The sequence below is a fragment of the Callorhinchus milii genome, unplaced genomic scaffold, assembly GCF_018977255.1.
Source record: "Callorhinchus milii isolate IMCB2004 unplaced genomic scaffold, IMCB_Cmil_1.0 Scaffold5, whole genome shotgun sequence".
NCBI lineage: Eukaryota > Metazoa > Chordata > Chondrichthyes > Chimaeriformes > Callorhinchidae > Callorhinchus > Callorhinchus milii.
In genome coordinates, this window is record NW_024704746.1 from 24,213,758 (window position 1) to 24,240,859 (window position 27,102).

At 41.2% G+C, this 27,102-nt stretch overlaps 1 protein-coding gene across 1 annotated transcript in view; it reads right to left on the minus strand.

Moving 5' to 3' along the window:
- The window catches only part of eif2b3 (eukaryotic translation initiation factor 2B, subunit 3 gamma), a 35,279-nt gene extending 12,288 nt beyond the window's left edge, over positions 1–22,991 (minus strand). Inside the window, exons 1-8 of the mRNA XM_007899939.2 lie at positions 22,917–22,991; positions 20,976–21,137; positions 18,499–18,641; positions 16,549–16,708; positions 15,477–15,588; positions 7,292–7,381; positions 1,552–1,676; positions 361–551 (exon numbers count right to left, since the gene is read on the minus strand). Of these exons, the coding sequence (XP_007898130.1) occupies positions 361–551; positions 1,552–1,676; positions 7,292–7,381; positions 15,477–15,588; positions 16,549–16,708; positions 18,499–18,641; positions 20,976–21,137; positions 22,917–22,944 (1,011 nt within the window). The 5' untranslated portion in view covers positions 22,945–22,991. The remainder of the gene's footprint in view (positions 1–360; positions 552–1,551; positions 1,677–7,291; positions 7,382–15,476; positions 15,589–16,548; positions 16,709–18,498; positions 18,642–20,975; positions 21,138–22,916) is intronic.
- Between the last annotated feature and the right edge of the window lie 4,111 nt (positions 22,992–27,102).

Consider the following 27,102-nt stretch of genomic DNA (forward strand, 5'->3'; position numbering starts at 1 on the left):
AGAAAAATAAAACGTTGGCGAGATCACCAAACAGTTTCTGAGATGTTCTCCAGCTAGACTACGCCAGATAGATTGAAAAGAGGGCACTGCGTGATTGCTCAGTAACAAACTCAGTTTCTTCAGAACAGAAATACTGCATTAATTATCATTAGTGACATGATTGATTTGCAGTCTACTGAAGTTAAAGTGGTACTTAAACTGAACTATAAGGGACTTAACAGCACTAATAAATCTCACATGTGAAGCTTCCTCTTCATCAATAAAGAAATCCCTTCCTAAGGTTCCCAACTCTCTTCTAACCCAAACAGCCCTCTCTAAGCAGAGACAGACAACTTGACAGCAGAAAGATGTACCTCTTACCTGACGGTTGGCTTCGATATACGAGGCGAGGGTATTGACACGATAGCATATCCCTTCCTTCATGATGTGTACATAGCAACGCAGTTTGCTTCCATGATATGGATCAATCATATCTCCGTGGTGATCATTCCAGAAGGATTTTTCTCTGGCTAAATTCAATAGATTGTCCTCTTTTGCGTAGCTGAATATATCTTTGAAAAACAAACAAACCTGTCAGCAAAATGGATCTTCACCAAATTAACTAGAAGGAAATAATTTGCTGGTTATGGAAATAATGAAAAAGACATGCAGTAACTGGGGTCTTATCAAGCCTGTGATTTATTTTGACATGAAGTTGTAAAAATCCAATGCTACTGTGAGTCAAAAGATGTTTTACCCCTGCCCTCCCAAGAGTTCTCGATCTTGTACATTTCACACTAACCATGCTTACAGCTTCCCTGAATGAGGCAGCGTTAGTTAATTATGAATGTGGGTACAAGTGTCCTGTTCATGGATGTGTAGCTTGGCCTCTTCTGCTTGTACTAAAGATCACGAGCAGTCAGGTGGACATCCAGTCAATCACACAATTTGTTTTTGGCAGCCATGTGTCCAACTCATGAAGAAACCCATGATCATGCTAAAAATGGAACCATGAAAATGTCCTTTTGTCTCAAATGGAGTGCACAAGCTGTCTGGAGAGATACCTCCTACTTCCCTAATACTGGAAAGTATTGGGCAGAAGTTCACAAGAGACAAGGCTTAGAGACCAGACGATTCCGTGTGTGTTAAGGTACAGCTTTTTCTGATTTTCTTTAATCAGAAAAAAACAAAGCTTCTCATTCTTTCCCGCTGCTTGTCCAGCTAGAACCTACCCTACCCTTTAGGGCTTTAGCTTGCTGTATTGCTGTACAGAAGCCAAGTGGGAAGAATCCCTGTAGCAGTGACTGGTCTGCCCTCTAAGCAGCAAGTCCTGCCGACAAGCCAGGCTGGTTGGTCTGTCATTAACATGGGATGGCCTCCCGATGTGAAAGGCTAGTGCCTTAGAGAACTGCAGATCTGCCCAACTCAGACACCAGCTCACTGAGACAGTCACAAGGGATTCCATTGCCAAGCACATCACCTTCTAGCCAACTCAGCCCCGAGGAGACCCCGCTTACCCACCCCCACACACAGGAGGATGCACATAATTCAACTCAGAACATTGGGACTAACCTATTGGTTTCAGGTTTTTCTTGTGATCTTCATCTGTGTCATCTTTATGCTGAGAAGAGCTGGGAGCAGAAAACTGCTTACGGACCAAATATGGAATCAACTCGCCCCGGATCGATGTGAAAGACCTATGCAGAAAAAGTAACATTCTGTTAGCAAGTGATCAAATAAAACTGAACCACCAGAATCATAGCGCATTGCCACAGCACAATGATCAAGTGACAGCGGAAAAAGTGTGAAATTATTGGTTCTCTGACAATTTCCCACAGAGTTCAGGGTCTTTGCCTGCAAAGATGGCAAGCCTTTTCCCTCAGAATGAATGCTTCCCACTGATGCCGTCACAACCAGCTCAAAAAAGTGCCTATTTGTGTGCACATAACATTTTCATTCAAGATAGATTTTAATCAGTTCTTTCATCAGTATCACCATGTACCTAAGCGCTAGGATGCAAAAAAAAACAGCGCTGGGTGTGATCAGCTACCTGGATTTTCTTGTCGGGAGACAGATCTACTGCTCAGTTCCTCCCTTATCCAGGGAATCAGGAACTCATCATATAGGGAGGTCAAAGCCATGAACCTTCATTCTACCTCTCTGGTGCATTCCATCCACACACCCCTTCTTTTAACCATTTCTAAACTTTAAAAAAAACTGCCAAATGCTATAGAAGGAGAATTACTAACTTCTCAGGCATCTGAAAATACAAGGATTTTAACAAGTAACAAGGCTCATGTATTTTAATGATGATATTATGTAGATTGGATTTTCAATAGTCTTCAAATGTTGATCCAACAATAAAGGAATACAGCTGTCTTAAGTCTCTCTTCCCCCCTCACCCTCATCCTCACCCCACCCCCCCTACCCCATCCTTTGATGCCATTTATAATTTCCATGTGAATAAAGAAGCTGAACAACAGTTACTCTGTGTTTCTCTGGCTCACAGCAGAAGGTCTCTCACTCGCAAATATCTGAATTAAAAAGTCAAACCACTTTAAAGAATAGATAACACAGCACTTAGACACGTCTGGGACAGGGATTACGGAAATTATATTTATATCTGGGAATCTGAATTAAAACGTCAGTAACGATAGACGGTATAATCAGGAGATAGAGAGACTGAAAACCTCTGAAAATAGGATTGAAGGGTGTTAATGGCTACAAAACTGGTTAACACTCGGCATTTTTTTTGTTAATAAAAGCACTTTAAATGCTGTTTGGTTTATTTCCCACAACACGTTTTTAAGCAGTACAAGAGAAGCAATTACAAGCTTTATTCAAGACACTTTTTTAAAAAAAGTACTTGGTAGATTCGCTGTAAGCAGATGTGAAAGACTTGCATACTGCAAGGAACAGAAATTATTTCTGGGAAGAAAGAACTTAAGAATATGTAGCATTCATATATGCTGGTGCAGCAATCAGCAATGTGGGATGGGAAAAACCCACAAGCTTAAAGGGGATTTTTTTTAAATGTTCGGTAACGCAACAACTGGGTGCACCCAGAGAGACTACTTTAAAAAAGCTTCTGTTACAAAATTGACTATTGTAATTGCTGGAAGCGAAGGCCAGCAGAAATTATACCGTGCTAGGGAATCAGCAGGAAATAGACTGCCCATAACCTAATGCCCTTAACGTAACCCAGCAACTATAAGGTTGCAAGTAATAGCAAAGCTGCGTTTAAGTTTTGGCATATAATGTACAGAGAGGCAGTGATCCAGGCAACAAGACAGAAGAGGTGGTGTTTGAAGATTCACAGCTGATGTGCTGCACGAACATTTGTTGAAGTACACCTGCTTTGACTATTGTTATGATTTTATAAATATAGAGGTCCCGCCTTAATAATAATCCTTGCATTTGATACAGTGCCTTATTACGTCTTCGAGACCTCTCAAGCGCTTCACAGCATATACTGTAAAGTGAATTAAAGAACAAGAACTTTTACCTTGAGGGACCAGTCATGATTTGAGTGGCGAGATGAAGCCATTCTAATCAAATCCACACGGTGTCACAGTGCTGACAAATGGTAATGACAAATGAGGCCAAGCAGTTATGAAGGATTCTTGCCCTTTCACCAACGTTTCCCGAACAATTTTGTATCATTTATTTATTCCTGTATCGATGTTACCAGAGTTGAAGATTTATCCATTTCAGGTAGCCAGTGTATGGTGTAGCACAGCCAGCTACAACAGGAAAGGTTTTGGTAATCTCCCAATAACATGCTTTAATATCAAAGTCACGATGGCTTGGCCTAAACCCAGTATGGAAATCCGTATTTGCTGTACATCACCCATGTGCCCTCCGTGATTGTGACTGTCAATTTACGTTGGTTTTGTGCTGTGGGCTAATTCCCAGTAAAAACTGGATTCAGAATGCTCAAACTCATTGCGTAAAGACGGTAGCAGTTAGCAGAGGAATTTACCACCATTTCTCAATGTTCGGTTCAAACTCAGGTGCCTGTGAGTTTGGGAGAATTGTCACCCAAAGAGCCACAAGAATCTGAAAGTGGTATTTTTTAAAAAAAAGTTAAATATTGATAAACACGATTTCTCTTTGCTGTGAGATTTTATGTTTAGATCAACATTTCCATACACTTGAAATAAAAATAACCAACTCCACCACAGCCCGTCTAATCATTCAGTCAGTAATTCAATCTAAACAAAAAGAAACTGAAAGCACTCAACAAGAAACCACATTTTATATTAAAGTACTTAGATTTCTAAAATGTAGATTAAACCTGTCAGTTTGCAAATCTTTGTACCACAAGCTTGCTGAATTATTCATTGAGAAATTCAATCTACCGAAAAGAGAAAACACTGAACAAAATCATAGTTTATACAATAATAAATTCCTAAAATTGAGACCAACTACAATTATTGTGGTGGATATAACAGAAAGAAAATTGAGCAAGATTTTCTGTTTGTGTCGGGTTCAGATATTTAAGTGTTATGTCTGGGAAAGCAATTCCACATGAATATGGAGTGCACAGGAAGCAGTTGGATATCGACTAGAACCATTAGGATTTTGTTTAGTCCACTGAATGATTTAGTAACAAGAAGGCAAAAGTTGAGGTGTATTATTAGAAGTAAAAAAAGGAGGTCAGACGATTTTTTTCTTACCCAGTGGGTTGTTAAAATTATCAAATGCTTACCACAAATGGCTACTCAAGCAGACTTCACAACTGCATTTAAAAGGAAATTGGCAAGACATTTGTAGAAATATAATACAGGGAACCTCTGGTCATAGCACACTTCAATAGAGCGCTGTCTTGCTTCTGGTGTAGACTAGCTGGATGCTAAAATATGACTGACGTTCAGATTGTCAGATTGCTCTGACGTAAATTTCTGAACGTTATGCACATGTACACTTTGGCGCTGAATGCGTTAATTTATTAGGAAATCCCTTCAGGTTTTTTGTTTAGTATAAACGTGGGTAGTTTTCTAATGTAGTTTGTTCTACATCTGGACTGAGTGCAAGCTTGAGGCTGTACTCTAGGTGTAAAGTGAATAAAACAATTTCTTGTCATGACAAGAAGTACAGCCAGAAATAACGAACATTAGAAAAATGTTCGGGGCACTTTTCAAACACACTCTTATTGGGAGTTGTCAACATGGCGAGTGAAAGGCTCACAGACCTGGCCAACTGACTAGCCTTCATGTACTTCAGACCTGCCCTTTGCAGACACACTGGGGTAGATTTGCACTTCAGTGCGTGTGTGTGAGTTGCGAGCATGGGGCCCGGTTAGGTTTACATTCAGGCGGGGTCCAGACTAAACTGTTAATTTCTCCCTGAATGCTCCTTTATCACAACTGTCACACAGGTTTCCTGGCATGGGCCTTCAGCCCGGGAGCCTGGCAAGATTACGCCCTGAACTTGGTGGTCCAACTACAGCTGTTTGAAAGATGAGTTTTGAGAAATAATATTCAATATATTTCTTTTCAAAAAGGGGAGTCAGAGCTTGGGCGATGAATACCGATTTGCCAACTGCATACCTAATGCCGGGGTTTTTAAAGAGATATTCTGTTCCAACTGTGTCTTTATTATTACTAAAATTGCTTATTTAAATAAACATTTATACAGCTCCGTTTATTTCTGTAAAATCCTACATTAACAGTGAATGAAAACTTGGAAAGATACTTTACTGAATAGTTTTAAGAGACAGGAACCCTTTTGTGGACCTAAATAAACCCAAATTGAAAAAATTAAAATAAAATGTCACAATGTTCTACTGTTTTATTTTCAACAGTGTACTTTTTAACGAACATTATGGTAACATGATTCACTCTTTATTATGTTTATTTGGGATGAATACATTAATGTAAGTACTCAGTTAAGAGTAGCTATTAAAATAAACCTTCAGAAATGCCAATTTTTTTCCCCTATTTTGAAATGAAAATCGATATAAATAAAATTTAAATAATAATAAAGAGAATGTAGAAGAGGGATTGGATGGCCTGAAAACTTTGAACAGATCATTTTTAATGTTATTAATTTCACATGACCACTCTTTAATAAGGCTAAACAAAACGATGTTGGTGTCTTCTGCATATGAGCCAAGCAAGGTATTCCCACTATGTTTTTTTCCTGGCCCAATTTGATATTGAGCGACAATGTAATTTTTGCTTCCTGTTTCACCTCACAGTGACATCTCTGTTGATAGTATAATCATACCAGAATTTAAGTGCTTACTTTGGTATGGGTTGACACTACAGTAATAAACATACCTGTGAAGTCTAAGTAGTTTAATTACTACAATTAGGTTTGTTATCATCACAGTTGAATTTTTCAATTATGAAACTGTTAAAATACTGCAATGTTCAGGGAGCTCAGAATTGCCTGATGTTACCAGCAGTCTAATAGTTAAATATTTTTATTTAGTCACTCTCTTTCTCTCTCACACTGACACTCTACTCAAGTTAATGCAATCTATTAAGTGGGTGATTACATTACATTTCTAGGAATATGATTTCAATTCAGACCATTTAAAGATCTGTTTCCTATGCGACTCTTTGATGGTTAATCATTAAAAAAGGCAGAAATGTGAGCTTTTTTGCACCAGATGGAATCAAAGGCTCTATTTCATTCACAAGGCAATCTTCCAGGGAAAAGATATGAGTTTTCACAAGACTGGAGTAAATAATTACACCATTTCTATTAAACTCATTCCTGAATGCAAAAGTCACAAGAAATCAAAGTTTGCTACACAGATCCAAATGGGAATCAGTAACTTACTCTGGCTTATACTGTAGTTTGTGCCCCACACAGACTGCAAGGCCTAAGTGGACCCAATGCAAGACCAGTGATACTATTTCCAGCACATAATAATAATCATAATAATAATCCTTGCGTTGATACAGCGCTTTTCAAGTCTTGTAGACGTCTCAAAACGCTTCACAGAATATACTGTAAAGTGAATAGACTGTATATTTATAGGCAAAACCCAACACACAGCAGTGTCCCACAAACAGTCATGGATTAAGTGACCAAATTATTGTTGTTTTTTTTCTTGAAGGATTATTATCAGGCGTGTAGAGTAAGGAAACTTGCCCAAGGTTTCACTCTGACCTGCTGGGAATCGAACCCAGGTCTCTTGCTTGTGAGGCGAATAGAAAATATATGGTACATTACCTTATTGCTGCTCTTGGAGAAATGATGATGATTGATTTCCCTGACATGCAGGGACTTATATTAAAGATACTGACATCTTTCATTACCCAAAGGGAATAATGTTGAAATAACACAATATTCTTACTTGTTTTCAACGAGGAAGTCCAGAACCCATTTCTTCAAACAGTACAGATGAGCATCCACAAGTGCGGTTTTGATGTGCATTCTAGGATGTCTGTGTTTTTGAAACAAAAAGCAAGTGTAGTGAGTACGTTTGCAAACAATCTGTTAATTATCAGCCTCCTGCACAGTGGATGAATTCTCATGTTATTTGACATTATTGAACATTATTGTAGCAACAGCAGTGTTTGCTTTGACCTCACTTGACTATGATACAGAAAAACTATTAGTCAGCCCGTGTAAATACAACATTCCCTAGACCTGTCAGCAGTGCAAGGGTTAATCAGTCCCCTCACTTGAATTCCATACTTAACAAACAGCATGTCAGAGTACCCTCAATATTTCACTTAAAGCTTGTTGAAAACAAAATAGAAAGAGCCAGACAGCCAGATGTAGACACCAGACTGATTATACAGCTTTGGAACAGATCCTGAAAAGTTCATGGATGGTCGTTTTATATCAAGTCCAAATAATAGGTTATCACATTTGTAATAAGTTACCATGTGTAGTTCTGCTTTTTTTTAATATATAAATCTACTGGATGCACAATTGCCAAAAGTAATCATTAAAAGGTAATTCTGGAGGCCTGTCAATACAGACAGACCACCTAGTAGCTGGATAGAGAAAAGTGCTCGACTACTGAAGGATTTCTCTCTCTGATTTAGCTGCTTGTTATGTGGCACCACATGGTGATATAAACTGCTTGCTGGGCTGTGATGGTGGGCGTCCTTGCTCAATCCATCAGTTTTACAGGTTCTGACTAACAGGGGTGCTTCCTTACACAGCAGGACTGCCACAGTATGGGACTCATTAGCTGCTGCTATACTTATCTATACCTGGTACAAATGGACTTTCACAGGGGATTGCTCATTCATTCAATCCTTTCTCGTTTATTTTTTTAACAAAAGTACTTTCTACAGTTAAATAGTTGCCACTAACTGTGTACAAAACTCTGGTAATCACAAAGCACAGCATGGAGTGCAAGTGAACAGGGTTTGTTCACTAAGCCTAACCATTTCCTTGTTACAAGCTCCCCAATCAATCTATCTCAACTGTGAAAGCACTAAACATCTCGCCATAAAATGTGGGGTGGATGTGAAGAGTTCAAAATAAATCTACAAATGCCAGGATCCTGTAGATAGTCCCCTACTACAAGAGTACGATTGTGGTTTCAAGGTTGACCATTTAGACAATTAGCCACATTTTGTTAATCCACTAATTCCAAGTGAATTCTCCTATTTGCTTAATTTGCATCTGTTCCGCGCACCAGTCATCCTTCATTGAGTGAAATTTTGAGCTTACTCGAATACCAAGCAATAAATTATGAGTTGTAATCTCCTGCCTAACAGAAGTTTCAGTTGACACTGCCCAAATCTTAAGACAGTGGTCTAGCATTGATGATAGGGAGCAAGGGAATATGAAAAGTAATTCTGTTGATGTTAAGAAATCTAGGCAGGCACTTCCTTACCAGGAAGCAAATTCAGAAGCCAAGTCACCCAAATAATAATCTAAATAATAATCCTTACATTTGATATAGTGCCTTATCTCAAACGCTTCAAAATCACTCTTGCACACTTCATGGCAGTTGACTTAGGTAGGAGGGAGGTAGCCAAAGATCCAGTCAAAGAAACAGGATTTTACAAGGGTTTTGAAAGTGGAGGGAGGTGAAGAGATTTAGGGTTAGTGTTCTAGAGAGCAGGGACAGAGTTGGTTGAGAGCTCACCCACTGACAGTCAGTGTAGACAGTGGAGGAAGTGGAGCAGGCCCAAGTTAGTAGAGTGAAGGGTATGTTTCGCAGATCACAGCGATGGGAGGGAGTAAAAGAGTAGAGATATTTGAAAGATCTAAAGGTTAATTCATAATAAACTGGACAAAGGTGTAACTGAACTGAATTAATGCCCATTAGTTTCCTTCTTGAAGTACCTCCAGACGTGAAAGGCGCTATATGAATGTAATTTTGTTGTTGTTAAATATCTCACTACATTAACAGGCTGTCAGAATCCATTCTGGTTTTAACCTGGATTAGCTGGAATCCTATTTTTCCCACCCAAGTAAAAGGGACGCATCTCACCTGGCCTAAGGACTTTGTTCTTGTCAATAAGGTATTCCTTCCTGGATCATATAAGGGAATTGTGGATGAAGTGTTAGAATAGACACAAGGAGTAGCTGATTATTGAAGACCCAAAAGGATTAACGTGAGCTACAGACGTGGTCAAAAAATGAAAACAATTTATCAAGTTTATTTCAAAGGGGAGGCTCAAATGTTAGAAAGAAACAAATGTTGGCCCCCGTTGCTTTAAGGATGACATAATTCTGCCTATACTCTGTGTTAACACGTGTGCATGTGGCGTTGGTATCTCTCACTAACATTGATAAACCTCCAGAGCAAAACCACCTGGTCCTTTGACCCTGGACTGCCATGTGGCCACTCCATTCTACATTGTTCTGCTGAGCATCTCTCCCATCTACGGTGCATCAGATATTCACACCGTGTGTAAAAGGTTTGTGTTTCTTTTAAACCATTAATGGAAGGAAGTCCATCAAAACACAACCTGCATTATGTGCATTTGGGAGGGGGGAGTTCCAGTCTTCCAACTGTTTTTCACAAGTGCACAATTGGTACGTGGTAGGAGAGGTCCAAAACACTTCATACAGGAATTCTCTCTTTCCTATAAACAACCATAGATGCTCCTTTTCTTTTAACAGAACATTTTCTTCTGAAGTTGGTTAATGCAGAACTGAAAGGGGAGTGAGATTAAATAGGTACTTTCGTAAATCATTTCATTTCATTTTGAACTCCTCATTAAGACATATTTTACTGAGGTCAGGAACACCTGGAAAAAGATAAGAGGCAGTTTGCAGGATTTAATCAGAAACAATTTAGAAAGAGACTTTTGCTCTTTTAAAAGCTGTTGCGCTTATATTAATTAGCCTTTTATTGAAAAATGTTTTAACTTTTTTAAGATAAAAAAAATTATTATTATAAATGTATAAAGCATGGCCACCAAATAGGATTTATATCCCAGCAGTAAGTTAAACCAGATATGTCATTCTCGGCTTTGTTGCCTGGGAGTTATTCAATCAGCCCCACTTGTGGAATATAAATCCAATTTCATGGTCTGCCGGAAACATCGTCTTTTAAAAAAATAATGGTAAGTGCATGCTTAACGAGGCTAGCCTCCAAAGATTCAATAGGAATAGACTCCAAGGGTTCAAATGGAACTCAACCTTTTTTTTCTGTTAGGCTGGGAGGGTTGGAAGGAAGAGAAAAGATTTATTTATTTTTCCTTCCTGTTTTGTTTCATTGCAAAACCAATGATTAAAGTAAGTAGTACAAGTTTTAACATTTTTAAAATGCAAACTGAATTGATTATATTTATTATAAATAATGGAGTGCCAATGGCTATCCTCTATCAATGAACTTTGTAACTACTTTCACTATATTTTGTCCTATGCGGCAGCCTGGCTCCGTTGGTAGTAAGCAGCATTGTGAGGCTGTGAGGTAAAGCCCTACGTGGGGGTGTTAAATTCATGGCTGACACTTGAATGCAGTGCTAGGGGAATGCTAGGGGGAGCAATTCCCCCCACCCTCTCCAATCATGTCTTCTCCTGCAGATCCTAATTCTTGCTGGCACAGTTCCATCGGGATCAGTTGCTCTCTGCTACATTAATCAAGTTTCTTAAAATAGACCCCAGGCTTCAATACTAGCTGGCTATACAGTCATGGGTAAGGTATTACACCCACACACAATCCTAACCTCACTTGACATCCTCATTCTTCACTGGATAGTTCTAGATTCTTCACCTGCAGAAATACTGTACTTATTTTAACGCCAATTCACAGCAAAATGAAAGTTACCCCACACAGGACCTCAGATTGAGTCATCATTACAAAACAGTTACAGGGGCCGTTATAAGGGATCTGGTTCATGGCAATTTCCATAAAATAAGTTATTTCTGTGTTTCAAAAAAAGTAGATCTCAAGATTCAGATAAATTTGATAAACGTCTTGATCTTTACTTCCCAGTTCAGGATGTCTTTCACAATTGTTGATATATTACTATCTGGCCAATAATCCTGCAGCCAATGTGTTGTTCTACGCCTGACTACGCACTCGCGGGATCTAACTAAAGTCGAACACTTTCCAAATGTTTCTTAGAAAAAGAAAGTGGAGTCAGGATTGCTTATCTATTATAACCAGAACAGTAGTGCCGAGTCTCAGACCACACATCAGGACCAAGGAACAGGAGGAAGTTTTACAGTAATCATTCCAGACAGACTTACAATAGGATCAGATGAATCAAAGGATTTTACTGAATAATATATTTGGTTTTATCCATGTAGAATGATGAATACCTGATGAATAGTGATTTCGAAGCATTGAGGTGACATGCTAAATTGGACTAATGAAGCTTATCACCATCATCTACATCCTGAGAAAGAGGAAACACATCAGGGAATGTGTTTGTGTTTCACAATATACAGTGTGATTTTTATGGGGTGATTTTCTTTTCTTTGGGGTCTGTTCTTGTGCCAAAACAAGCATTCACTGCCCGCAGCGAGAGCAAGCACACTCATGTTGTGGATATGTGCTGGTTGTTAAAATGAAAGATTAATAATGTTACATCATTACTAAAGGTCTGAGAAGGAATTAAAAATGATCAAGAAATTCTACGATCAGTATATAACTGCAAACCCTATAGAATTCTCAAATAGACCATTCTCAAATGAATTTAAATTCCATACAAAGTCTCTGAAGCAAAACCTCTTTCCCTTAATTAGTTAGAAATTAGTTTTCCCCTTTCTCTGCTGTTTTGAAGGTGCCAACTCTTGCTGGGTTATGGTTTCACAACCAAAACACCTTCTGGTTCTTCATTCAAGTGGCCATTCTTCATGTGCAAGCCTGGACTCTAAAGCACAGTATTCCACCTCAGTTAAGTCTGACCCATGTTCCCTTAGTGAATAAGCTTGCCAAAATATTATTATTTTGTTTCCAAACTGCAGTTTCATGTGTGCTTGTACCTATAATGAATTGCTTTAAGCCTGCCCAAACCCATTTTAATGTAGACCTTTAGTTAGCAGCCAAGGGAAGTTTACACTGTCAGTCTTAGTTGGATTCAATCCCAGTTTCCCTAGGTGGAAAGACAATATTCTAATTAACTACCTCACATAGACTGCCAAACTCAACCTTTGTAACTTCCTTTAAAGATCAATGATTCACAGGAAGCAGTTTTTTGTTAATCACTATTGAGTCAAAGAAATTTAAAAAATAAACTAGAGGAAACACCTGAAAGACAAAAATCAAAAAAAGATTAAATAGAAGGAAGCTATTCTTTAAAAATATACTTCATCCACAATTCAGCCAAGAAGTAAACAATGACTGCATCATAAAATCTACTCCCTAAATTGTATCAGGTTTTATGATCTGCACTTTTGTTTCCTACAGGAACTATATATTTAGATGATCCACATAATATTTCATCTACCATCTATAGTCGTCCTCACTGCCACTAGTCCTGTAAATGAAATGAAAAAATGAATACATTAAACCTGTGTTTCCAGCCCATTCATATGAAGCTATGTTGACCACACACACAACACCACACACAGAGGAAAGTTCACCTCAATCGATTCCAGAGATAAAAAGGGTAATAGAGGAAACAAACTGTTTATATGTGCTGCCAATCTGCTCTCTTATCCCTCACAAAGGCTTGGCCAGAACAAACATGATCAATGGCTCTCTTATCCATGCGTTCGACGTAATTAGGTTTTCTCAGCCAGGACAAACAAAATCAATGAGGTCTCTTATACACCCCCTGAAAGCAAGATTATGTTTTTCTGACCAGGGTCGACGTGAGACCAAAATCTTTTAAAAATGTTTACTTTTAAATATTGCCTGGACATTTTGTGACACAAATAAAAAAAAGTGTGAACAAAGATGCTAAAAACAACAACAACTTGATTTATATAGTGCCCCTTGCACAGGGTATCATCCCAGAGCGATTGATTGACAGTGGCAGAGCACAACGCCGAGCCTGGGGGAGGTAACCGTAGGCACAGTTGAATATAATCTTAGTAATCTTAAGAATTATAGAAATAAGGCATTATGCAACAGTAGCTTCATACCAGCTGTAACTATATCTGGCTGGTATTGCATGTTTTATAATAAAGATTTGAACAATCACCAGTTGAATTGTCTGAAGATTATTATGACATACGAATAGCTACTTCCATGCCTTCTAGTGGTAGTGATCTCATGACTGTAACCACGTGCCAATAAATCACTCCTGCTCTAAGCGGGAAGATTATTTTCTCTTGCTGGCTGGCCCAACTTGAGCCCATGTTTCAAACATAATGAGAAAATGCAAAACGTTATGGCAAGTGGGTGGCTGTACAATCAAATCTCTTCATTTATTATTAGTTTGCTCAATCGAGTTAGTCCTTTATCACAGCAGCATATAATTGACATTTCAATTATTCCCTACAGTTTATATAAAATCAATCTTAAAACTAAAAACTATGCAATGTCACAGTAAGTACTAGACAATGCCCATAACTCCAACAGGACAACTTTCCAATTTTGGCCTGTGCCTTCTACATGAGATACTGATCGAAGATGCCTTTATATTAAATAAAGGTTAACAAAGCGTACCTGGGCGCCAGTCTTCCGTATCTATTACTTGCCAGTGACATGGAAGCTAATCATTTATTTATACCATTCTCAGAATCTAAAGTGGTGAATTAAAATTGGGAGCTAAGAAAATGGAGTAATATCTTTAAAACGACAACCCAACTGTCTTGTGCTTTTCTCTAGGATTTACTATTTTAGTGAGTATTCAAGAACTAAGATCAATTGAAATTGAAGTTACATACATCCTCAACATGTCACGTGCACCGAAGACATTGGGACCAGTTTTCACACATACTGTTACAGAAAGAAAGAATTTTAGCAGATGAAAGGGTTAAGAGCACACTTTGATCCTTCACATTTCTGAGGCTAGTTGCTTCCTTGGGAGGTGGGGGCTTGGGGCTGGACAAGCAATCATGTGCATGTGCAGTCTTAATTTTATTCCCAGCTGTTTTTTTTACCTTTTTAAAACAAGGATTTATTGCTGTCCTGGAGTTTGAGAAGTATTTAGGGCACTCTAACTTGCACACCGTAATCTAAACAGGCGATGACAGCTAAAGAAAAATGTTCTTGAAGCATAAGACATGAGCAAGCAAGGCACAGGGTTATTATCAATCTTTGTGTGCACTAACTGGCCTATCTACGATAATATGGTACAGTTCCACCCATTTTACTAATCACAATATGAATGTAAACCGCTTATATTATGCAAGCATACTGTATTATGCTCACATAATACTGGGAGTAATTACAATAAAAATCCCTTTGAGGGGCTGAGAATAAAATTATGAGTGCTATCGACTTAGCCAGGCTGACAACTTCAGGCATTAAAGAGCATCCTGTTCTTTAATGTTGACAATTTAGGATAAGTAGTATAAAATTACAACTGTCTAATGCTATTGTATCATAAATACCAAAACTCCTTAAAACACCATAGTAGACAATTATTATTATTATATGACTTTGGTTTAAAAAGCAACATGCAACAATTTGGATGGTTCTGAATGGATTTATGGCAGCAATGTTATCTATATTTAGGCTGGCAATGGTAGAGGAGCCAGAAATATTTGCTTGAAAGTGCTGAACTGTCACAGTACTGAAGCTGCCAGGCAGAAGATATTAATTAACCAATGTTATTGCTCAGTACAGTAATCTGTACCTCTGTTCCTGGAGTATTGGTGTATCTGTTACTGTGTCTGAGGGATAACGGCATTGAGGAGAACAACAGGCAAACACAACCTCCCGAGAGAGTATCTGTTCTCAATAATACAGAGCAAGGAGGACTAGCAGAGGGTCAGCATCAACCAACCTACTGACATTCTTCTAATCCATGAGTGCTACCGACTTAGCCAGGCTGACAACTTCAGGCAGAAAGTATTCTTGGCCCATCAATAACACTCGCTCGCTTCCATTTGTGCTGTAGGCCTTGTTGATGCTTTTAAGCTCCTAGTTATTTATTGGGACCCTATATTGTTGGAGGAAACAAAGAAAGAATATGGAGAAAGTTCTGAAATTGACTCACTTCTGCAAAATGGACTTCCTAATGACAAGTTCGTCATCCAAATCAGCTTCATTGGCCATGAACAGTAGACGCTTGCCCGTGTCATCAACTCCGATAAAATCCCTTTGTTCAGCTGCATAAACCACAATAAATAGTTTTGTCATTTTAACCAGGTCAATCAAGACTCATTTGAACAGAAACTAGATTCATCTGAATCTCACCATCTTCATGAATGATACATTAGTGATGTATTATGCTTTAAAACAACTGTTTGGAGATAAGTTTCAAAACAGCCATTTTTATATACATAGTTTCCCATGAAATAACGCCTAAATCTAGTCCTGCTGCATTCATGATGTAGTTATACAGGGGAATTCTATAAAAATAAAGTCTGCTCCTCTGACCAGCACTTTTAAATATATAGCATTTGAACAAATTTCCCCCTTTACAGTTTTCAATTTATATCACACATGTGGAAGATAAATTCTAAGAACCACATGTTTTGTCATCGTCAGGAATTTTTCGAAATCCCATATTTCACACAAATGTATATATATATAAAATCACTGATACTACATCACACAGTATCTGTTCCCTCAGTATATATCAAAATAGCTTAATCTCTGAAGAGCTGTGAACAAAGACTACATTATGACCAACTATGAGATATAAGGCAACCCAGTCATTGCACAGGGTGTATTATCCGAGGCTGCAATATAACAAAGCATGAAAAAATGGACCACCTGTAGGTTGTCAGGTTGACGCTTACATCACTTTCTGTACATCACACACACGCCCGCCAAGTGCAGGAAGCACCCCCTCTACATAACACTAACCCTCTTTGATATAGTACAATACAACAAGTGCTGTTTAATAGAAAAGTCTGTGCTCAGTCACTGATAAAACACAAGTTGCTTATGGCTCCTCACTCAAAAAAAAACCCACATGCTCTGTATGGTACACTTATAACACAGCCCCGAAAGAGATTAATAGAGTCTGTACACCAGCATCAGAAATGGTCACAATTTCCGATGAAGAACTACTTCAAGATATGGTATTTAGTTGCCAGATCTTTTTAACGTGAATGTCTTACCTGGTTTACTTTTCCCTTTCTGTCCTGGTACAGGTTCTGTGAACTCGTGCGCCCTCTGCATTAACATTGCCATTGTTGCGTCGTGTGCCCGGAACAGGTCGATCACCTCATGCAACGCAGCGTCTGTGATGAGGTCACAGCTGACCACCAACACATCTGTCTGTGAAAAGAAACACTAACTTTTCACGTGACAATTCCCAATTCAACATTTTAGCACAAGCTCAGAAGGTCGTTCTTCCAAGAAAAACACTCCACCTACACAATAGATAGTTTGGGCATCAGTAATAAGGATGAGCAACCAAAATACATCTTATTGATTTGGATTAACAATTATCTCTGCCTATTCAATTTCCCTTGAATCTTTACTTTTGCCAAAACTAATTCAAGAGTGCTGTGGTATCCATTGCATACCCCCAGCTCGGGTCCAAATTCCTGACTGTCCAGCACCTTGGGACGTCCTCCCGGTCTGAAAGGCGCCTGTGTGAAAGTAATTTGTGATTGCTGTTTGTTGTTCATACCCTATGTGGAATCCTGTAGCTCAGTGGTTAGAGCACTCGCCTCGCAAGCGAGAGGACCTGGGTTCAGTTTCCGGCAGGGCGAAATGTTGGCTAAGTTTCCTTACTCCACACACCTCTTGTTTACGTAGCAGTAAATAGGAACCCGGTTGTTAGTCGATTGGTAGATCGCTTTTCCGGGGGTATTAATGCCTTCAAAAAATAATAATAATAAATTGGTCACTTCAATTCACGACTGTTTGTGGGACGCTGCTGTGCACAATTGGCTGCCTTGTTTTGCCCACAAAATATACAGTCAATTCACTTTACAGTATATTCTGTGAAGCACTTTGAGATGCCTCGAAGACATGATAAGGCGCTTATTATTATTATTATTATAAAGTCAATGCCTGACACAAACAGTATCTCATAATTGGTTTAGCACCTAATTTCCATTATTTGTTTCTATACATGCAGCCATTAACCCACAGTGAATAAAATATCCTTACCCAACCACTATATTATGTAGTCAGAACAACATCCAAACTAGATGATGGAAAAGTTAACAGCGTTGTACTCCTGAGTAATAAATACCTTGAAATTCCAATTTCAAGATATATCAAATGGTTTAAAAAACATACAATTTTTTTTGTTATGGACAAAACTTGATTTTCTTACATGGGATTTAAACTTGGGAAAGGTTTACCTTTGAGATCCTTTTAAGTCCCAAGCCTAAGCTATTTCAAAATCTTATACCCTCCTGAATCCAACCCATGACAACTGGATCATTTCCTGTGCCTGTTGGCATTCCCATTTTATATACTATTACTTTCAAATGTTTCCTGACAACAAATGCTGAGACACAGTACCTAACATGTGGGATGGTTTCAAGAATTAACCACAATAGGTGCATTGGCTGCAATCTATATCAGATTTGTATTGCAACCAATGTCAAAATAACAAGTTTCTAAATGTAATTTTAAAGTTCTTGGGCTATTATTATTATTCATTGTTTAAGCTGTTAAACCCTCCCACTGGTTTTAATAACATTAAACCTAACCAATATCATTTATCTTTGACCATTCTTGTTATGGTACTTTAAAGCTTAACATGTGACAGATTTAGGAGCAAACTAATGCAGCAGTTTTAATTGGAAATGTTTTGTTAAACATGGCACCATTCGTTATTTGTTTAAAGAAATAAGACCTGAAGTTAAAAATCAAACACCTCTTCGTAATACAATAACATTAAAAAAATTATTTTAGGAAATTAACATAATAAACATAGTCCTAATTTAATTTTTTATTATTGGAAGATAGTGGAATGTTTAGTTCCCTTTTCACACATAAATAATTATACATAGTGATCAATTTTCCAATATTCCCTTGGGATGCGAGAATGAGGTGGGAATCGTGAATTCTTGTTAAAATGAGCAGTATCACAGAATATTGGATACCTTAATTTTTTCGTGAATGTATCGCAAGGAGTCTGCAGTTCCCATATCTGTATCCTCAGAAATGCACACAATATCCAGCTTCATTTTCGTGTCAATAGATTGTATTAGCTTTTGCACTTCTTTTGTTGTGACCACTATTACTTCTGGAAAATAAAATAAAAGCCCTCTTAGTCCTTCCCATTCAAAATATGGCTAATGGGAAGAGAATGCCTTGTGGATTATTTCTTGATATATCTTACAGGTGGGTAGTTTGGTGTTTACATAAACACATACACTATAAGAATGATTGGTTGATTGATTTATAGATGTCACCTGAGCTCTACAAATTACAACTTTGTGCTCCCTTCCCCTTGGCTACACAACTCAAAGCGTCTGACTTACTCCCAAGGCTTCTGAAAAACACTCCCAAATCAGCATGAGACCAACACAGTGCCAACTCTTCAATTATCTCCCCTCCCCTCTGGCAGTTGAGAGTAAAAATTTAAGAAGGGAAAATCATGCCTATATCACCAACATTACACGCTTCTGTACAATTCAGATCTGGACGAAGAAATAATGCTCCAACTAAGAGCCAAGTAATTCGGTGGAATGCCTCAGAGCACGAAGCTCAATTATTCAACACAAAAATAAGAAGATAAGTAATGAATGCATCAGTTTCCAAATAAGGAGAATAAGATCACAAGACGGAGGTCACCAGGTCTAAGTAAACCTGAATTTATACTGGATCGTTTCATGGTCAAAGAGATGTAGTTTTTACAACTGAAGAGAGGAGAGAAAGCCTCAACATCGGAGTCTGCTTCAACTGTAGACAGATGCTATAAATACTTCAGTTGAACCCTTACTTGACAATACTGCTTTCGAAGTGAAGTGCTGGTGTTCCCTACTGAAGGAGGCTCACCCGTCCTAATGTCTATACTCCCTTAAACTGAATAAAATCTCAATATAACATTTAAAATGGATACACAGTATTATAAATCGTTTGATGATAGGGAGTAAGTTCAACCCTAAAATCTAATCGTGAAGTTTAGAAGATCATTACAAAAACTGCTCATGTTTTACACTTATAATTTATGAGATCATCTGGACCCCTTGATCAGATTACAATCTTGTAATCACTGCCAGCTATTTTAGAAAAATTAAGATTGCACAGAATTGGTGGAAAAAATTTAAATTCAGCCTTAATTGGTTTCCATACGTCCCAATAATGCTAAATTTTAAGACAAAATTGTTTTAGAGACTGAGATCAGGCAGAATTTCAGACCAAATATCCGTTTCATCCAATCTTTGCTTCTATTTTCATCACAAGGCACAGGAACTAAGTTCTCATGTAAAGTGGAGTCATATTAAATCAAGTCAGATTCAAAAGTTAAATGGATACACCCCAACACAAATATGAAACAGATAACTATCTCTCAGCACACATACTGTACACACACACACAGAGGATAATCATGGCATGATATTTTGGCTTCTTCATAGTCCCAAAACTAAACAGTTTGAGAAACTCTGAACTTGGGTGTTTCAAATGGTGGTTGTCCTGATAAAGATATCCATATCCCCACTGGATTTGCAGTAAACAAGCATGTCAATATTGCAAACATCCTGATTATTATTTTGTAAAGTAAAGCCACCTCTTTAAAAAGATTTCTAGTTCATTAAAGCGATTCTGTGGTTTCATCCTGTTCGAAGTCCAGATCAAAGGCATTTGATGCGGTTTATGACGTTCAAGTGACAACCTTTCCCTGTAAGTTTTGCTAAGGGAATGGACTTGCCACCAGACCTAACCTAACGCTCAATTATTTTGCAGTCAGGGTCATTTTGACCGCCCAAAAATGCAACTCTGGACAAAATCTGTATTGCAAGTACTGTAGCTGTCATGGAGACGAGTGCATCTGAACAGCATGCGGCTCAAATGGAAGGCTAGCCCTATACGTTCCAACAACTTCTGGAAAAACTAACACAAGTGAAGACACCACAAAAATGGCAAATATAAAAACATTCACTAGAATACTGTCCTAAATAATCAACTTGATTTATTAGTCATTAACAGGAAATTCTCTACAGCATAGAGCTAAACTAAGCGTGTTCAGAAGAATGGAGTGGTTAGCTCAATCTAGTGTAATTTAGGTTCCCCCTTCTCCCAACAATGTTAATTTTTGTGAAAAGGAGGACTTCAGTTAGAAGTCTGTGTCATCATGAACTTCTGGCTTGCAAGATCCTGATGTAAAACATAAAACTGTGAGTGTGAACAGTCTACCTTGTCATGTACCCCCTTTTCATCCATTTACAGGATTACTTCAGGATAATACTGTGTAGAAGTCAACCTATTCACACTCAGTATTTCTGAAAGAAACTGAAACAGCAAGGCTATTTCTGGGGCTGAGATAACATAAATAGAAAAAACGTAACATCATTGATGACATTGAGATAAGTATTCATTGTATTTATTCCTTTGAGATATTCAGTACTGTACCTACCTTCGAACCCAAGTCTTTCCATGAGGTTCAGAGGATACCATATCAGTGGTTTGTTACCAACTGGTAGTAGAGGTTTGGGGATACTAGAAGTTAGGTCCATCATTCGAGACCCTCCACCCGCTGCCATCAATACTGCCTGGAACTCCATATTTCCATAGTTCTCTGTGGTAAATACAGTTTATTTAAAATACATATTTTAAAATAGCATTATATAATAATGTATGATTCTAACCGCATTTTAATAATAATAATCCTTGCATTTGATATAGCGCCTTATCAGATCGTTGAGACGTCTCAAAGTGCTTCACAGAATGAACTGTAAAGTGAATTGACTGTATATTTTGTGGGTGAAACTCAGCAGCCAATTGCGCACAGCAGTGTCCTGTGGATCGAGTAACCGATTTTTTTTTTAGTTTCAGAACTTTCAAGTGGAACTTTAACCATTTATGAATCCATGTTATGCCAAATCAGAATACAAACCGGTAACAACAAGTGTGTGCTTTTTGCACCAGTAATATACCAATACACTTTGTTCTCAATAATGTCCAATTACTCAGTGCCAATACAGATTCCTAAGTGAACTATACTCAAACATTTGATGAGTTTGTGTACCTTTCCCTGTATGTGTAAACTGCCTGCTCACCGGACTTCCCAACTCTTCCCTCCACAGGCTGCAGGTTATTCAGAACTGTGCAGCTCGTTCTCTCCCATACCGAGCTCCGTGAACCGATCAGCCCCACCTTCGCCCGGCTCCACTAGCTCCCCATCCCTGAGGATCGAGTTTAAAATCACTCGTCCTCGCTTTTAAAGCCCTCCATGATCTTGTTCCTCCGTACTCCTGCGACCTATTAACATCATACCAACCTGTCCACTCCCTCCGTTCAGCGGACAATGGTCTATTCCATGTCCCCCACCCTGCACGAACCACCATTACCGGTCAGGCCTTCAGCTTTTCTGTCCCTACCCTCTGGAAATCCATCCTGGAATCCCTTCACCTGACCTCACCCCCTCCCTTGCCTCCTTCAAGACCGTGCCTTTGGCCACCCTGCCACTCCCCCTACCCTCGGCCACCCTCCATCTTACTACTCTACAGGACAATGTATTGTGGTTCTTGGTTTTGTCCACAATTAAAAAGAACTTAAAACTGAGAAGTAGCATATCCTATTAGTGGCTGCACACACTATGCCAGCGGTGGCCAACCCACGATCCGCAAACCGGATGTAGCCCACGGGGGAGTCAAGAGGCCGCTCTCCGAACACGCGGCACTAGTCTAGGTGAGTGTGTTTCAAATCAATGTTTTGTTTCCAGTTTTATGTTGTGGTTGACCAATAGTCGTGTGGTTGACCAATCGGGATGGCCACCACTGCACTTTGCCATGAAACGAAGGGGATACTGTTTTTTTTCACCCACAATTCCTATAATAATCCCACGTGGAACTATCAAGTGGAGCGGTGACGTGGAGGGAGGCCCACGTCAAAGCGAGATGGGAAAAAGTAGACAATCAGCTATTCTTCTTATAATAGTAATAGTAATAACAATCCTCGCATTTGATACAGCGCCGTATCACGTCGTCGAGCGCTTTTCACAGGATATGCTGCAACGTGTAGTGACTGTGTATTTCGTGGGCGAAATGTCCAGGAATTCTATGGAGTGCAAAAAAAAGGCCAATGTCAGCTCTCTGGCCCTGGTCTGGCCCTGGTCTGGCCCTGGTCTGGTCCCCACCCGTCTCCACCGCACTGTGGGCCCTCAACCCCAGGCCAGGCCTCAGGTGCAGCCCCTCACTGCAGGCCTGATGGCTCCCAGCGCTCACAGCCGGGTCCGGGTCTGGGCCCAGGGCTCTCCCTCTGCCTCTCCCTGAGAGAGAGAGTGCAGGCCCAGCCCTGGCACTGTGTTTGTGTGTGTGTGTGTCCCTGTGTGTGGGTGTGTGTGTGTCCCCCTCACCTCCCCGCTGTCGCTGCGGAGTCTCCATTCGCGCTCATGTGTGGCTGACACGCGGGGTTGTCAGGGCAACACGGAAGCCGGCAGTCCCCGCCCCCCGCCCCGCCCCCCGGCCCCGGACTGTCGTAAAACAGACGGCCGTTTCGAGCGCGAGCGGCGGCGCCGCTCAGTGTTAGTCAGTCAATGTCAGTCAGTGATAGTGAGTCAGTCAGTGAGTGATAGTCAGTGAGTGAGTGTTATTCAGAACTCTGCAGCTCGTGTACTGTCCCGCACCAGACACCGCGCCCACATCACCCCCTCCCCCACCCCCACCCCCTCCCCCTCCCCCACCCTCACCCCCTCCCCCACCCTCACCCTCACCCCCACCCTCACCCGCCCACCCCACACCCTCACCCCCACCCTCACCCCACCACCCTCACCCCCACCCCCCCCTCACCCCCCCCACCCTCACCCCCTCCCCCACCCTCACCCCCACCCTCACCCTCACCCCCCCCCCTCCCCCCACCCTCACCCCCCCACCCCCCCACCCTCACCCCCACCCTCACCCCCACCCCCCTCCCCCACCCTCACCCCCCCCCCCACCCCTCACCCCCCCCCCCACCCTCACCCCCACCCTCACCCTCACCCCCCCCCCCACCCCCACCCTCACCCCCCACCCTCACCCCCTCACCCCCACCCTCACCCCCTCCCCCACCCACACCCACCCCCTCACCCCCACCCTCACCCTCACACCTCACCCTCACCCCCACCCTCACCCTCGCCCACCCTCACCCACCCTCACCCTCACCCACCCTCGCCCCTCACCCTCCCTCACCCTCCCCCTCACCCTCACTCACCCTCACCCTCACCCACCCTCACCCACTCACCCACCACCCTCACCCCCCACCCTCACCCCCCACCCTCACCCTCACCCCCACCCCCTCGCCCTCACCCACCCTCACCCTCACCCACCCTCACCTCACCTCACCCTCACCCACCCCCTCGCCCTCACCCACACTCACCCTCACCCACCCTCACCCTCACCCACCCTCGCCCTCACCCACCCTCACCCTCGCCCTCACCCGCCCTCGCCCTCACCCACCCTCACCCACCCTCACCCTCACCCACCCTCACCCGCCCTCACCCACCCTCACCCTCGCCCTCACCCACCCTCGCCCTCACCCACCCTCGCCCTCGCCCTCACCCACCCTCACCCACACCCTCACCCTCGCCCACCCTCGCCCTCGCTCCCCCCCACTGCTCCCCATCCCCCAGAGGATCGAATCAAGATCCTCATCCTCACCTACAAGGCCATTCACGGCCTCGCTCCCTCCTACCTCTCTGACCTACTATCCCCCACTCACCTGCCCGTACCCTCCGTTCCTCTGGCTCCGGTCTGCTCCACATCCCCCGCCCCAACCGCCCGACCATCGGTGGCCTTCAGCCTCTCAGCCCCGAGGCTCTGGAACTCCATCCCCAGTGCCTTCGCCGCTTCCTCCCTTTCCTCCTTCAAGGCCGGTCTCAAGACCTTTCTCTTTGACCTTCAGCCTTCAGCTCCTCTCTCGACTCTCTACCCCCTCCTCGCTCCCTCCCTTCCCTCCCCTCACCCTGACCATTTCCCCCCTCCTCGCTCCCTCCCTTCCCTCCCCTCACCCTGACCATTTCCCCCCTCCTTGCTCCCTCCCTCCCCTCCCCTCACCCTGACCATTCCCCCCCTCCTCGCTCCCTCCCCTCCCCTCATCCTGACCATTCCCCCCTCCTCGCTCCCTCCCTCCCCCCCCCTCACCCTGACCATTTCCCCCCAATGCTCGGGTCCTGACCCAACTGTACAGCGCTTTGGGACGTCCTCCCGACGTGAAAGGCGCTCAATAAATGGAATCTTGTTGTTGTTGTTGTTAGTCAGTGACTGTTAGTCAGTGCGTTAGTGTCAGTCAGGCTGTCAGTTATATTGTACATTATATAATAATAATAATCTTTGCATTTGACACAGCGCCTTATTGCGTCTTCTCGACGTCTCAAAGCGCTTCACGGAATGTACTGTCAAGTGAACTGACCGGGTGTTTGTGGGCGAAAAACAACATTTAGATTAAAAGAGAAAGACAGGAGTTCAGCTCCGCCAGCGGCCACCGAGCGGGTCACCCCCGAGCAGTTTGACAGGTGAGCGGTTAGTGCCCGGTGTGAGGTTGTGGCCAGATTGGGTGGATTCACATTTTTTACGAATGATTATTAATAATAATAATAATAATTTCATCGGCTGTAGCGCCCGGGGTGTGGAGATTGAATCTGCGACTTTCTGTGGTTCCAATGCAGCCGAGTGTACAGCATCGTTGCTTCACAAATATATCAATCCCGGCATTTGACACAGCGCCTTATCGCGTCTTCGAGACGTCTCAAAGCGCTTCACAGGACACACCGTAAAGTGTAGTGACTGTATTTTCCGGCCGAACACGAGCAATTCACCTGAAAGTGTCAAGCTGGAAATAATACCACACCCCAGTTTAGAGGATGCGTAGGAGAAGCAATAATTCACCGCTAGGAAGCATCTCCAAGTTGGTAGAAGATATTATAGTTGTGATGGAATACTTTGTACTGAGCTAAAGTCAAAAGGTAAAGTACTCCTCCTCTAATTAACTTTTAATTATATAAAACTCAAAAAGTGACAAAACATATAGTCTACATCTTATTCTGTGCAACATGTATCTGTCGCAATGTCTGTTTCTGTACACATTCAGTGAGTAAAAGTAAAAAAGGATTCACTCCCTTTAATAATAATAATAATCCTTGCATTTGATACTGCGCCTTATCACGTTATCGAGACGTCTCAAAGCGCTTCACAGAATAATAATAATAATAATCCTTGCATTTGATATAGCGCTTTTCACGTCGGGAGGACATCCCAAAGCGCTTCACAGAACACTGTAAAGTGAATTGACTGTATATTTGTGGGCGAACGCGGCAGCCAATTGCGCGCAGCAGCGTCCCACAAACAGCCGTGGATTGAAGTGACCAAATCATTATTTTTTAAAATGTTTTATTATTTGTTTAATTATTATAATTAAAATATAATATAATTTATTATTATTTCATGGTATTGTGACGTTTTCGTACAATACTGTATGTCTTGAGTTTTAACTCTGCGCACACCTGGGCAAAAATAAGTTATTCCCCCACATCTGCTACATGACCTGTTTCAATTACTGAATCTATGCAGCACACATCTGATAATGGGTAACAGTTCATTCAAATCTGGTGCTGGATAAGCATCACAGTGACATTTCATTTATGTCCAGCACATACAGGATACAAGGTAAATCACATCTCTAATGCTTGTTGCATATGTGGGATAATGCGTGCCAATGTGCACCAACTGATGTTTATTTTAAAGCAGAGAATTGCCTCAGGAGGTGAAATGCCCAGCAAGCAGCAAAGACTTTTAAAATCATTTGGCTTTCCCAAACATGTGTCTTTTCACAGCAAAAAAACAAAAGGCACAAGGGGGGGAGGTACGGTAATATACAGCAACTAGGTGGTCTGCAGCCTCTTTTGCATTGAAAAGAGACAACAGATGGATCAATTGAAGGAAATTAGGCAGTCTTTGTGAAGGCACGACATGTGATTCAAGAGACAAAAACCTGTGATCCCACAGAACAGGAAGAACCCATTGTAATTCACAGCTTCACTAGTTGTCAATAATTCCCAGAGAAAATAGGTTTCACCAAGTGGAGGTCTGGGGGGCTTTCTGGTAAATTGCACAGGTTTTGTATTAACCGCCCAATTTCCTTTCCCATTACAGCCAATAAGTCACCTTTCTTTCTACAGTGAGTTAACACAATATAACTAGCACAGAATCAGTCAGCTCACTTTCAAAAGCCCATTTCATGGTCCTGGTGTCAGTCACCATTCTTAATGCAGTTACTGTATGAAATGGTCCATCAGAGCACAGACATGAAGTGCGCAGATTCTTACATGTTGAGCAATTTCCTTTGGTGTTGGCTTGAATCAAAGCTTTATTTTTTTTACACATGAGCAAAAACTTGCATTTATAAAGTGCATTTTACATACAAGAACATTTCAAATCTCTTGATAAATACAGTTGTCCATATTGAGTACGGCGCCTTGGGAGTCCCAAGAGTACAGCGCCTTGGGACGTCCTCCCGACATGAAAGGCGCTCTATAAATGAAATCTTGTTGTTGTTGTATGGATAAGCAA